General features: G+C 36.8%; 1 protein-coding gene across 6 annotated transcripts in view; it reads left to right on the top strand.

Moving 5' to 3' along the window:
* The window catches only part of MED23 (mediator complex subunit 23), a 42,837-nt gene that overhangs the window by 25,577 nt on the left and 2,282 nt on the right, over positions 1–14,978 (top strand). For 4 of the 6 annotated variants that reach the window (XM_033407132.2, XM_033407144.2, XM_033407135.2 and 1 more), the window contains 13 exons: positions 646–820; positions 1,497–1,660; positions 4,163–4,287; positions 5,333–5,538; positions 5,627–5,807; positions 6,763–6,933; positions 7,373–7,589; positions 9,681–9,917; positions 10,895–11,060; positions 11,620–11,692; positions 12,512–12,726; positions 13,389–13,509; positions 14,258–14,389. In XM_033407132.2, coding sequence (XP_033263023.1) covers positions 646–820; positions 1,497–1,660; positions 4,163–4,287; positions 5,333–5,538; positions 5,627–5,807; positions 6,763–6,933; positions 7,373–7,589; positions 9,681–9,917; positions 10,895–11,060; positions 11,620–11,692; positions 12,512–12,726; positions 13,389–13,509; positions 14,258–14,389 — 2,183 coding nt within the window. Of the gene's footprint in view, positions 1–645; positions 821–1,496; positions 1,661–4,162; positions 4,288–5,332; positions 5,539–5,626; positions 5,808–6,762; positions 6,934–7,372; positions 7,590–9,680; positions 9,918–10,894; positions 11,061–11,619; positions 11,693–12,511; positions 12,727–13,388; positions 13,510–14,257; positions 14,390–14,978 lie in introns of those variants that run through there. The other 2 variants (XM_049695670.1, XM_033407192.2) reach the window with 2 other exon arrangements.

Here is a 14,978-nt window from a genome sequence, read left to right on the forward strand (position 1 = left end):
GATATTTTCTAATATGGAAGTGTTTTTCTGATTTGAGGTAATTTTAACCTTTTATTAATACAGTATCATTTTAACCATGGTTACTCTTTTTTCCAGATAATTGAAAGTCAAATTAAACTTTATTAGCAGGGAGGAGGGGGTGTGATGCAATTTGTGTATTAGAAAGTGATCCTCATGCTTCAAAAGGTTGGGAACAGTAACGTTATGAAAGTAATTTAAAAGATAACTGAATAAAAATAAAGAAGTGAGGAAGGTTAGAGTAATTTTTTTCCATATCCTCGCTCTTATTTTACCTTTCCAGATGAACTTGAGTATCATTTGTCAAATTCCAGAAAAAAAAAAGCAAAGTTGGTATTGTTGGGTTGGCCAGAAAGTTCGTTTTGTAACAGAAAAACTCGAACGAACTTTTTGGCCAACCCAAAAATTAGGATCTGGATTTTCTTCCTTAAAATTAAAGTACAAATTATGGAGAAAATTTGGAAAATATATGAGTATATATGTGTGTATGTGTATCTGTATGTTTGTATGTGTGTGTGTTCATGATCAGAGTCTTTGCATGGATTTTATTCAGTGTGACTTTTCTTCAGGTATCTTTTAATACATAGCTGTTACTGATTGGTGCCTTAAACTGTCTTGTTCCTCAAGGTCAGCTTTTGCCAACTGTTTTCAAGTCTCATGCCTGGGGGATCTTGCACACGCTTCTTGAGATGTTCAGCTACCGGATGCACCACATTCAGCCTCATTACAGAGTTCAGCTCCTGAGTCATCTTCATACTTTGGCTGCAGTTGCACAAACCAACCAGAACCAGCTCCATCTCTGGTGAGCTCATTGGAGACTGTCTTTCCTTGGATTTATTAGAAACTTTGTTGGAGATGGGGAACTTAATCCATTACCTCACAGTATTTTTATTCACTGTCATAAAACTCCAGGGCTTCTGGAGTGTTTTATTTCCAGTAGAGAAGAAGTAGAGTCCAGCGTTTTTAAATAGAAACCTAGTAAGATAGTTGAATTTTTGCCGAGGGATCTTTGGACTGAGAACAAGTACTTCCAAGACCTTTGACACTGTATTCTAAGCCCTTTAGAATACTGGATTCAAATATACTTCAGATTATGGTTAAAGTATCACGTCATTTTGATTTTCTCTAAGTGAAAATACATTTCAAATTTTGAAGGATGTACTTTTTGAAATGCTGTGCATCCGGGTGAAATTTTTTAGTCCTGCAGGCTACAAGCTATCTTTTTCAAATGTGTAAAAATGTCAGTTGGTTTTGCTGTAAAATTTGGCACATCGGGCTTTTAAAACAAATTAAGCAAAGCTCATTCCCACACAAAAGACGAGTTCATTTGTCTGTTTGTTTTTAACCAAAGAAGAGAAATTTATAGTTTGCATGTTTTCCCGTTGTGATTAACCTAGAATTAGATTTAATTCTGTAGTTCTGAGATGTTATCTGCAGCTTAATCTTTTAATGATTGTTTTTGTTCTCCCACTTTTCAGTGTTGAGAGCACTGCACTCAGGCTTATAACAGCATTAGGTAGCTCGGAGGTACAGCCACAGTTTACACGCTTCCTTAGCGATCCCAAAACGGTGCTTTCAGCGGAATCTGAAGAACTGAACCGCGCCTTGATATTGACCTTAGCGAGAGCAACTCACGTAACAGGTACAGTGAATATGCAGCCACTACCAACAGACACAGATGAGTCAGAGTGTGCTGTGTCCCTCCTGACTACTAAGGGGCAGGGGGGAGGGTAACCTACTGAAAAGATTCTTCTCACTTGTTTCCAAAAAACCAGTTGTTGTTTTGATATCTTCACCATTTCAGTAATTAATGTAAATTCTTCTCTGTGTACTACCATTTTAACTAGGTTGAACATCAGTTTTTGGTCATCTAACATCATTTTAAAGTCATGGTTCCTGAGCTTTTTGGTCTCAGGACCACTTTATACTCCTAAAAAATAATAATAATAATTGAAATTCCCAAAGATTTTCTGTTATACGGATTACATATATGATATTTTTGTCAGATATTAAAGTAGGAGTTTTTTAAATATTTGATTTATTTTAAAATAACAGTAATAAACCTATTGCATGTTAACATACATGATGTAATTTTTATGAAAACTAAACCCTGTTGTCTCCAAAACAAAACTTTAGTGAGAAGTACCATTGTTTTACATGTTTTGCATCTTTCTTTTTTTTTTTTAATAGAGCTGCTTTTATTTATTTGTTTGTTTGTTTATTTTTGGCTGCATTGGGTCTTTGTTGCTGTGCGCGGGCTTTCTCTAGTTGTGGTGAGCAGGGGCTACTCTTCGTTGCAGTGCGCGGCCCTCATTGCGGTGGCTTCCCGTTGCGGAGCAGACTCCAGGCGCACTGGGCTTCAGTAGTTGTGGCATGTGGGCTCAGTAGTTGTGGCTCGTGGGTTCTAGAGCACAGGCTCAGTAGTTGTGGCACACGGGCTTAGTTGCTCTGTGGCATGTGGGATCCTTCCAGACCAGGGCTCAAACCCGTGTCCCCTGCATTGGCAGGCAGATGCTTAACCAGTGTGCCACCAGGGAAGCCCTTTGCATCTTTCTTTAATGTCTGATGTAAAGGAACATTGCTGGATTCTCTTATTTGCTTCTACATCTCATCTATTGCAAGTGTTATTTTAGTAGAAGTAAGTAAAAAGGAAATGGCCTCACACAGGTAGAAGATGGAAAGGGGAAGAGTATTTTAATAGCATTTTCAGCTAATTATGAATATTGTTTGATGTCACACGAAATTGAAAAATTGATAGTTTCTTAAATGGAATACAAAGTCCTATCAGTGAACTCTTCGTACTCTGTTACCTTATAACCCACTGGTCTATTTTGTACATTTAATGGATTTTGTGTTCATGCGTATTTTGTAAATTCATGAATTGTTTTTTTAGAAAACATTGGTTTGCTGAGTTCTGTAGATAGAGCTTGTAAATGTTGACACATTTCATTATGTAGTATAAGAAAATTACATTTTTTAATCTCACTACAGACTTCATTAGAAAAATTCTTTAAGTTTTGGAAAACTATTAGGCTTGTGGTAGTGTATATAAGTTTTCCAAAATTCTAATTTTCACTTGAAAGGTCAAATTTTATCATTGGTAAAAGATGCAGTCATTTGTTCTTCTTGAAGTGACAGACTCCCTTTGTTAATTTTCAAGAAAATGTCTGCCTAACGCCCAAATCCAGAAAACTATATGTTCTTTCAAGTAAAATTGGAATTCCATTGAAAAAAAAGAACTAATTTGACCCAGTACTCAATCGCACAAGTATTTTTCCTCAAGATACCCATCATACTTTGGTGTGTAGGTGGAACACCTTATGCGTACTTCCATTTTATCACACAGCATATTACAAATAGATGTACTTAAGGGCTGAGATACAATCTTTTTTACTACTTTATCAAGGATATTCTTAAGTGAAATGGCACTTTTTTTTTTCTCTGCTAAGAGTGTTTTGTGGTGAAGATTACAGTGGCTGTTAGTATTGTTTGGTGCCACTGTTTGATTTGTTCTGAGGGCCAGCAGTGTTACCCACCATTGCTTTTGTGCCATCAGTGCACATTTCAACACAGTAAAATGGCCAATGATATCTTAGTATTATTATTATTTCAATAGCATTGACCTCATCGAATCCTTGAAAGGATACTGGGGACCCACAGAGTCTACAGACCACACTTTGAGAATGGCTATTTTAAAGAAATAGTTATTGAATTTAGCAACCTCAAATACCTTTGTGTAACTGTCTTATTTTACCTAAATAAACCTCTTTGGTTTAGAGAGTTATAGTCTATAGCTGTTTCAACCACCAGAAAAGATATGTGGTACTTTATTAATTCTATTTCCTTGGCTCAGTAAAGCGCTAATACCTCATTGTCAGAGTGAACTAAATGAGCAGTCGTGATGGGCCTGTACCAATCTTTTATCATTGGTGCTCTGTAATTAAAAAAAAAAAAAGATCCAAATGTCTTTTGTCTTCTTTTCACTAGTTATGTTCACATTTACCGATGTGATTACTAGTTAAGTAGTGAATGCACTGCAGTGAAATTCTCTGAGTGTACATGCTTGTGACTTTTCTGTGAAATCATTTATGAATTGTGGCCATGATCTTTTATATCTGGGTTACATTTGTTTGCTTGTGTTTAGATTTTTTTACAGGCTCTGATTCAATTCAGGGAACTTGGTGTAAAGACATCCTTCAGACCATCATGAGTTTTACTCCTCATAATTGGGCTTCACACACCCTTAGTTGTTTTCCAGGCCCACTGCAGGTAATTTCATCTTGAATTATATATTGAGTCTACAGTATATGAAATCATTCTTCCCATTTACTGTGTTATTCTAGAGAGTTTTGATGATAACCAGAGAAAATTAGCTTTTATTTCTTTTTTTTGTAAATCCTTGCTATTACTTCCAAAATCTCTTGAGTTTTTTCCTTGTCTTATTATAGGACTGGATATGTTTCTAAAAATTTAATTGTTATGGCTTCATCTTACTAGTGAACAGTTTTAGAATCTTGTGAGATTTAACACATTAACTGAAAAATTCTTTCTCATAGAACAGCAGTGGGGAGAAATACAGTGTAATGGAGCTTCACAGAATACACATCATGTACATTTGACTGATTTTTTTAAATCACACAAAGAAAACTATAAACTTGGCTTTTATAATATGGAGAAAGGAAAACCTCATCTGTCTTCCACTTCGCAGAGAAAATTTTAGGCATAATGAACATCTGTTTTCTGTAACTTTTAATAGGGCTGGAACAGTAGGTCTTTTCAAACTTATCAGAATCACCTGGAGGGCTTGGTTAGCTAAAGATTGCTGGACCCCAGCTGCGGAGCTTCTGATTCAGTAGGTCTGGGATAAGGACTGAGAATTTGCATTTCTTACAGGTCCCAGGTAACACTGATACGGATGATCTGGGGACCATACTCTGAGAGTCACTCGGCTAGTGTAATGGATTTTCCTTATAGATATACTAAGATATGTAACCAAAGAGTACTTAAATTTCTTTTTCTTTTCCTTTTTTTTTTCCAAAGATGAGCAGAAGTATCAACAGATGATTGAAGAAAGTTTGAAATTCAGGCTTGCTTGGAATTTCTGTTTAGAAAATCTAGGAAAGAAATCTTACAGATAATCCAATCAAGCCTTTGTATTTTCCCAGTATAGAAATTCAGGCCTTGATTACTGAGCTGCTTGAGGTGACCTGGAATTTATTAGTGTTAGAGTCAAGCCTGGAGCTGGTTTCTTGACTCTGTAGCCATAGCCCTTTTTACTACAACCATTGAAATAAACTTCTGTTCTTCCTTGTAGGCATTCTTTAAACAAAATAATGTACCTCAGGAAAGCCGTTTTAACCTGAAAAAAAACGTGGAGGAGGAGTATAGGAAGTGGAAGTCAATGACGAATGAAAATGACATCATTACCCACTTTTCTGCACAACGCTCTCCTCCTCTCTTCCTTTGTCTTCTCTGGAAAATGCTCCTGGAAACAGATCATATTAATCAGATTGGCTATAGGTAAGCCAGAAACCTAGATCTGCATTCCATTTGGCAATCCATTATACCCTACAGCAATGCAATTTATGTTTTACTCTCTGCTTTCCAGAGTGTTAGAGAGAATTGGAGCTAGGGCCTTGGTAGTCCATGTGAGAACATTTGCAGATTTCCTGGTATATGAGTTCTCTACATCAGCTGGGGGTCAGCAACTCAACAAATGCATTGAAATTCTTAATGACATGGTATGGAAGTACAACATTGTTACATTGGACAGATTAATTCTCTGCCTGGTAAGAATACATTTACTTAAGAACAGATTTCTAAGCAGTCCCATTCTCTTTTGGATCGATGTGTATGGCTAATGGATCTTGTGCTGATCTGTTCTGTGTTGTTTCTAAGGATTTAATAAATTTATACTGTAAAACAAGTATTGCTATCAATTCCCTAAGGAACTAGAGATTCCCCAATTTCTTCATTCATTCAATAAGCATGTACTGAATATCTACTGTGTTGTATGCACAGAAGGTATAGAAGTAAATAAGACAGATGTGGTCCTGGCCTTGTAATGCCCTGAGTTGATTCTCAAAGGCTCCTACTAGAGGCAGGAAGTAGTAAAAGGTCACTGAATCTTTTTTCAGTACTTATAACCATTTCTGTACACTTTGGTAGCCATAGTCATAACTGAGTGTTTCTTATAGCCACCCAGTATTCCCCAAGCAGTTTTTTCTCCTGATTTTGATGTCTATTTCAGGCCAAATTTTAAGAAAAATCACTGAACCAGGCTGGACAATGCTACATTTTTTTTTAATACTGTAGTGGTGATATTTAGGGAGCTTAAGTGGTTAACATTTACCTCTTAGCTGTAGAGCATAGATATAAAGATGGTTATAGTCTAGTAAGGGAAATAAGGTAAGTTTATAAATCAGTAAAATAAAAGGGTAAGTTAGAGGTGTAGGGAAAATATTGCCAGGCAACAATGAGAGATTACATCTAACTAGGTGGTGGATCTTAAAAGGTAGGTTAAATTTCAAAAAATAAAGATGGACATTCTAGGTGAGAGCCAAAAATAGGCAAGAAAGGGTCAGATATGTTGGAGGAATGCTGAACAGTTGTTTTGGGGTAGACTAGATATATAATGAAATTCTAATAATCGTGAGTTTTACTGTTTTCAAATTTAGACTCTTTAGAGCCATGCTTTCGCACAGGTTGGGCATTTTCATTTAATTTTTCTGTTCTTCTCCAAAGGCCATGCGTAGTCATGAAGGGAATGAAGCCCAGGTTTGTTATTTCATAATTCAGTTGCTGTTGCTCAAACCAAATGATTTTAGAAATCGAGTAAGTGACTTTGTGAAGGAAAATTCCCCAGAACACTGGCTACAGAATGACTGGCACACCAAGCACATGAATTATCACAAGGTACTAATTAAAATTAGTGCTTCAGTTAATCCCTTTTAAGGCCAAACTTTAGGTATTTGGCTAATTGACTTGGCTGTTTTCTCTGCAGCTCTGCTCTTTTCTCTCTGGTCTGTATAGAAGTGAATTAGCTCCCTAAACTTTCTCAAGGTTCTAGAGTATCTCTAATGTTAAGAATAAATTGAAACTACAGTTTTAGTAGACATGGGTACTTACAATACAAAATGAAAAGCGTTATTACCAATCCTTTCATATGTAAATCTCTTTTGGTATATCTTTGGGATAATAGAGATTTTTGGTGAGTAAAGGACTCTAGATTTCATTGCATTGCAGGAACAAACACAGTTTCATACTCTTCGAAAAATGACAGGTTTATTTAGCTCCTTTTTTAAGAAAATGACAAAAGATCCCATAAACATTTACCATTTCCTCACTTCCACAGAAATACCCGGAGAAGCTCTATTTTGAGGGCCTGGCAGAGCAGGTCGATCCTCCTGTGCCGATCCAGTCTCCGTATCTACCCATCTATTTTGGAAATGTGTGTCTCCGTTTCCTTCCAGTATTTGATATAGTAATCCACAGATTTTTAGAGTTGCTCCCAGTATCCAAGTCACTGGAGACTCTACTAGATCACCTGGGAGGCTTATATAAATTTCATGGTGAGCTTTTTCAAATTTTAATTCCATCTAATAGCTCTATAGACAAAACTAAACTGGGCATGACCATTTGGGTAATAGTAGTTCTAAAGGTTTTATTTTAATAATTTTTAATAAAAATGTTTTTGAGGGGCAGTGCTATGTGATGATGCCATGAAGTATAAAATAGAAAACATAAAAATATCAATAGTTAAATCATAGCCAAAAAAAAAGTAATATACTAGAGATCCCTTATTTTATATATTGTGTGATTAATTACCAAATCAGTATAGGAGGGAAGTATGAGTTCAGAACAGACTAATGTTACTATGAGCTAAACAGATCTTGGCAGGCTTCTTGGATGGATAGTGTTTGAACTATGATGTATGTGATTTGTATAAAGAGAAAGGAGAAGAGAGCATGATAAGCAGAAAGAATCCTTTGGAAAAATCATGGAGGTGTTAAAAAACAAGGCATTTTGAAAACAGTGGGCTAAATTGTACCTGGTGGTAGATCACCGTAAATGCCAGGCTGAGAAGTTAGGATTTTATAACCTGCAGATATTCAAGAGGTAACTAGAAGTTACTGAGTAAAGTCATGGTATGGAAAGCATTCTTTTAGAAAGGTGAGTCCAGTTCTAGCCGCAGCATGTCTTGGAAGGAGGAAGCCATTTCAAAGAATTATGTCAAGACGTTCAGGTGTATGATTAGCATCTAAACAAGTATGGTGGCATTGAAAATGAGAAAGAAGGGACAGATAGTCAAGGAAGTAGGAATTGGGCTTGATTGACCAGTTATGGGGAAAATATCAAAAGAAAGAAATCGAGGACAACTCTAAAGCTTTGAGCCTGGTAACTGGAGCATGGTGAGGTCAGTGACAGAGCACAGAAGTCCTGGAGCAGCCACTGTGGGGACAGGGCGTATTTATCTGGGGGCAGTTTTTCTTAGTCCTTGATCTGAGATGTCTCCTTTCAAAGCAGAAGTCTGAATTGCGTTTTAGCACTGCAGAGTAGGTATGAAGTTCAAGGGAGCATTCCTTTAAAAATGCTTTTCTTGGGGCTTCCCTGGTGGTGCAGTGGTTGAGAGTCCGCTTGCCAATGCAGGGGACACGGGTTCGTGCCCCAGTCCGGGAAGTTCCCACATGCCGCGGAGCGGCTGGGCCCGTGAGCCATGGCCGCTGAGCCTGCGCATCCGGAGCCTGTGCTCCACAACGGGAGAGGCCACAACAGTGAGAGGCCCGCATACCACCAAAAAAAAAAAAATGCTTTTCTTCTGTATTGGGTAATGTATGCACATGATGCAGTGAAAAGTAGTTAGTCCCATCCCTATCCTCTAGCTAGGCAGTTTCTTTCCCTGTTGGCAATCACTATTACCAGTTTCCTGTGTATCCTACCTTAAATACTCTGGAGTTGGTAGTTTATTTTTTTTCACAAATATTATGTAATATACACATTGTTCTGCACCTTATTTTTTTTAACCTTTATAATGTATTAGGGTTGATTATTTTGTATCAGTACGTACAAAGCTGCTTCATACATGCCATAATTGACCTAACCAGTCCCCTGTTTTTCACCATTTACACTGTTCTAATCTTTTGCTAGTATAAACAGGGCTGCAGCAACATTGCTTATACATAAGTCATTTTTGCAGGATAAATTTCCAGGACTGGAATTGCTATGTCAGAATGTGATGAATATCCTTCAGTATAAGCTGTGTATATTATTAGAAGCCTTCTGCGTTGTCCTAGAATAAAAATATTCATTGTAGGCTTCCCTGGTGGCGCAGTGGTTGAGAGTCCGCCTGCCGATGCAGGGGACACGGGTTCGTGCCCCGGTCCGGGAAGATCCCACATGCCGCGGAGCGGCTGGGCCCCTGAGCCATGGCTGCTGAGCCTGCACGTCCGGAGCCTGTGCTCCGCAACGGGAGAGGCCACAACAGTGAGAGGCCCGCGTACACAAAAAAAAAAAAAAAAAATTCATTGTATGCAATTGCCCAACATGTGAAATCGTTTTATAACCTTCTGAGCTGTTTTTTGGTAATCTTGAAAATGAGGATTAGTTTTTCACAGTTGTCAGTAACCAGGTAACATTGTAATGATCTGTTTTCTATTTGGCAGATCGTCCAGTGACCTATTTGTATAACACTCTGCACTATTATGAAATGCACCTGAGAAATCGCGAAAGTCTCAAACGAAAACTTGTCCATGCAATCATTGGGTCGCTCAAGGATAATCGACCACAGGGCTGGTGTCTAAGTGACACTTACCTGAAATGCGCTATGAATGCACGAGAAGACAATCCCTGGGTCCCAGATGACTCCTACTATTGCAAATTGATTGGCAGACTAGTAGATAATATCCTTTTTACTGTGATTTTTCCAGACACTTCAGAAATAACTATATGTTGATTTGTGTGAACATATATTGTCTTTAAATATTCCAAGATTTTGATATATTCTAGGATTTCAATTTTTTAAGATCATTTTATTTGAAATGTTTTGAAGGTTTTGAAATCTTAAATTAGCAGCACTATGCCAGATAGGCAGAAATTTACTCCATTAAAATTTATATTTCAAAAAAGACTTTAGAGAAAAAATCTGTTTTAAAGAAAAAAAATCCTATTCCTAAATAAATGTACTATGTGTTATAGAACATACATCTTGTTTGCCACTGGAGAACATAGAATTTTGTTGCTTTAAATAAATCCCTGAATGTTTTTTAAAACATTAATAGATAACAATAAAACCTTATTTTTTTTTTTTTTTTAGTGAAAGAGATTCTATATTGGTATTTTTATTTCTTCACTTTTATGTTTTAAATTATTAGCACACTGTGCTTAATATGTCTATACATCATGCCACTATTTACTAGATAGAGCAATTTTACATAAATGGGCATGATTTCTTTTCGTATGCAAGGAATTATTTCCTGAAGTAAAAGAATTACTCATGAGAAAGTAATGTTCTTATTAACTTTCCTATAACTATTAAAAGAAAATAGGTTGATAAAGCCTACAGATACCTTGGTTGCATCTATAGCTATCATGTCACAATTACAAGAGCCCACTTATATAAGACCAATTGTTTATACCTGTGGTTGACCACATGGTTGCTATCAGTACACTTCGGTCATGTCATATTTATTTGTATTTGGTTTGTATTGTTTGCCTCTTAAGCTCTCCAATAAATCACTTCTTGAGGCCTCATAATCAGGTGAATTGGTAATCGAATGAGATGTTTACATGTGAAACATTTGAAAACTGTAAAGCATTATACAAATGTGAGCCTTTAATCTCAAAATAATCAAATAGTTATTGCTTTAATCATCTGCACCAATGGCTGGCAAATCTCCTGGTCCATTCCCAAACTGTGACTGGAGATTCAATGAGTTTCCCAACCCCGCTGCCCACGCACTGCATGTTACTTGTGTGGAGCTCATGGCCTTGGCTGTTTCAGGCCAAGATGTTGGAAATGCTCTTCTAAATGTTGTCCTGAAAAGGTGTGTATCCTGTTTCCTGCAGTAAGATTCATTGTTTATTTGTAGAGAATGATATTTTATTTGGAGCTGTGTGACAAACCTGTTGTCCCAAGGCCAATGCACGTTGAATAGTGGCTGTCTTTTGGGTCCAGATCTTGGCTTTGTAATACAGATGAAATGGAATGAGCCCTGAACAGGGTCAGAAGACCTGGGTTTGTTCCCACTTCTACTCTTTATTAGCTGTTTGACATTTAATTTAGGAATAATGTTAACTTCTCACTAAAGATAGTCTTTCAAGATTCCCTTCTTAAAGACCAACGTAAAGTAGGGGATAATGATTGGAGAAGAAGTATACATAAGTGAAATAGTCTTTTAGCTCAGCAACCATTGTTAAAGGAGACGACCAAAAAAAGAAGAAAAGCCTTATTTAGCTTTTGTTTATATTTTTACTCGCTAAAAATCCATTGTAGTTTTATTGAAATAGGTCAGTTGTCACCCCCCAAATGATATATGTTCTCAAAATAAGATCCATTGTCACTTTTATAATTTCACTCTTTTATTCTTTTTTCCCCACTAATAGTCAGCCTTTAGTGCCAAGAGATAACATTACAGCATGGATGAATGCAATTGGATTGATCATCACTGCCCTACCAGTGAGTTAATCATTGTGATTTGTATAAGCTTGTCATGCAGTTAATGAAATGTTTCATATTTTTTAAGCTTTCACGTTGTTATTGCTTCAGAAATCTACAGTGACTATTTTGTTTGCATTTTGCATCAGATCTAAATAAATCTACCTGACTTATGGGTCCCTGCATCTCTGGTCCCACCTTACCTATCCAGCCTTAGTTTTCCCATTAAAATCTGATCTACTTTCAACCCCCATAACATGTTATGTATCTAGAGCCTTCGCTCCTGCAATAATGCTCGTTGAGCCATGTTTCAGGTACTTCTGCCATGTAAGAGAATATATCAGAACCTTATTCCTTCCGTCACCTTCTCTAAAGCTTACTCATTCTCTGCTGGCTTAGGGCTTGCTTCTTGAGTGAAGTCTTCCATGACTTCTCCGCCCATGTGAAGTCTCCCTTCTGTGACCTCCACACGTGTCTAGTCAGCACCACACAGTTGTCTGACATCTTTGAATGTCAGTAATATTGTCTAAACCTGAGCTTTCCACACTTGTTTTTTTCTTTTCCACACTTGTTTTTTATGCACCTTTATGAATCACTTTTTCCTTACACCCCTCCAAAATATATATACACACACACATAGTTATGAATTACAAATGTGTACCAGTGTTATCTGTATAATAAACATAGGCAAAGTCAATTTACCATGTAGTAAATATCAGATACTAAATGAACTGGACATGAGAAAGTGCTATTATTTTAAGCTTTGGAGTCGAATACTGGTTATGGGGTGGAATACTGGGTAAATGCTGTTTTTCACGAGGCTTTCTCCTGGTTTTAAAGGAGCCGTATTGGATCGTCCTTCATGATCGAATTGTGAGTGTTATCAGCAGTCCCAGCCTGACGTCTGAGACGGAGTGGGTCGGCTATCCTTTCCGCCTCTTTGATTTCACTGCTTGTCATCAGTCCTACTCTGAGATGAGCTGCAGCTACACGTTAGCTCTGGCACATGCGGTGTGGCACCATTCTAGCATCGGGCAACTTTCTCTCATTCCCAAGTAGGTATTATGATTTCTTACAGACATTTGATTTATCATTTTGTTTCTGTTTTTTAATCTCATTTATGCATGAGGTATATATCTCATTCAATAGAACAACTTAGAAGTAGAAGTCTTAAGTAGATTCTAGGTATCAGGAAGCCTCCTTTATTTCAGAATTGTTTGAATGAAATTAATTTGTATGTACAAGTAACAATCTGGTATCTTGTTTTCCATTACCATTTTGGGAGGCTTAGTCAAATGCATTCTTTTTCCAGAATATATCCCCAAAGTTGGCTTTGGAACTGCATAACTAATATTAGGCTATCTTCTGATTTTTTTTTTTTTGACTGTATAATTGGTATTAATTAGATTCATGTTTCTTGAGAATGGCCTTTATATTAGGTTGGTTATTCTCTTTTTATTTCAAATAATTCTCATTCTGTCATTCAGTAATTTTACTATTAGGAATGACTTCTAAATCTGAAGTAATTTATTTCAATAATCAAATGAAAATAAGAGCCAGTGAGAGATGTGAGATTAATTTAAAATGTTACCAAAATTAAAGGAAACATTTTTAAGAAGATTACAAATTTTGCAAATACTCGGGTAGGCTGTATTAACAAAGTTCAAACAATTCAACTGATTTCAAGTAACAATACATTTTTATTTTTAAATTTTAGGTTTCTCACTGAAGTACTTCTTCCTATAGTGAAGACTGAGTTCCAGTTGCTTTACGTGTACCATCTCGTGGGACCATTTTTACAAAGATTTCAGCAAGAGAGAACTCGATGTATGATAGAGGTAGAATAAAATCTGGGTTTTCCGTGATAAGATTAAGTTCTAAAAGATATATTAAGATTTCTTTCCCAGTGTTTTTCAAACTGCGTATCATTACCATTAGTAGGAAAATCATTTTAGTGGGGTCTAAGAGCAATTCTTGAGGCCTTAGTGTCCCCGTAACTTAGTATGCCTATAACGAGTTTGATGTGTGATGTGTTGAACTGGAGATGCAGGGGAAAATATCTGTCATCAAGGTTGAGAAGAAAGTTAAGGACGGAGAAGTGCATTTGAGAACATTCTCTGTAGTACAGAGGAATTCATTAAAATGATGGGAATGGTTGAAGTCAATCACCTATAACAAGAGTATAGATAAAAGAAAATGAGCCAGGAGTAGACCCTTAAAGTATGAGCCACCAAATGGAACTAAGAAGGTCCAGTATAAAGGCTCCCTGAGGTTGCAGATATCCCAGCAATTGAGAGGTCGTTTCTAGAAAAGGGATTGTCTACCTCTTAAGTTTAAGAGAATACTATTAGCAAGAGAAGTTGCATATAAGCTCTATTAGGAGGCAGTTTGTAGCACTCTGGATTCCATTATAAATGCAGGCAGTATCATATCACCCATGTGCACAGAGGTCTGTCTGATAGTGACAGTTCCTCAACAAACATGTTATCCTCTGTGCTAGTCTTGTAATGGAGTCTAGCTGCATCAAGCTGAATTATTGAACCATTTTCTTACCATTTAAATAATTTTATATTATTTGTTAAATAGATTGGTGTGGCATTTTATGACATGTTGCTGAACATAGACCAGTGTAGCACCCACTTAAACTACATGGATCCCATCTGTGACTTCCTGTATCATATGAAGTACATGTTTACTGGTGACAGTGTAAAAGAGCAAGTAAGTTCACTTTAATTATTTTTTAATGACATTTAGTTGAGAAAACTTAAATATATGGCGGATAGACTTTTGTTTGGGTGAGTGGGGTTTTTGGTTAATTTTTTTCTTTTAAGGGGGCAAGGTTAATAGACCTTTTTAGGCTACGTGGCATATTACTCTGGACATAGTGTTAAAGTAAATACCTATTATAATTTCTCACACTTTTCCCCTTGATATTTGCAGCAAAACATCTGAAAAAGACCTGGGGGTTTATTAACAGTAAACTCATTAGGAAGAAACAGTACGGTATGGCTACTGAAAAGATCAGAGAGGCCTTGTGTTATAAGTGAAGCAGGGCCTAGTTCTCCCCACAGTGATTAGGGTGCACTGTGAGGATGTGAGACAAATCGCAGCATGACAAGAAGACTAAAACCGGGAGGGTCAGGAGAATAACTAATGAAGGGTATTTGAAGGAACTGGGGGTGCTTAACTTGAATTTTTAAAGTCCTGGAGAATTAATTGTATTCTTACTGTTTGGGCGTTGCCATTTGGAATAGGTATTAAATTTGTTCTGTGTCACTTTAAAAGGTATTCAAACTGGTGACGTTAA

The sequence above is a fragment of the Orcinus orca genome, chromosome 12 (genome assembly GCF_937001465.1).
Source record: "Orcinus orca chromosome 12, mOrcOrc1.1, whole genome shotgun sequence".
NCBI lineage: Eukaryota > Metazoa > Chordata > Mammalia > Artiodactyla > Delphinidae > Orcinus > Orcinus orca.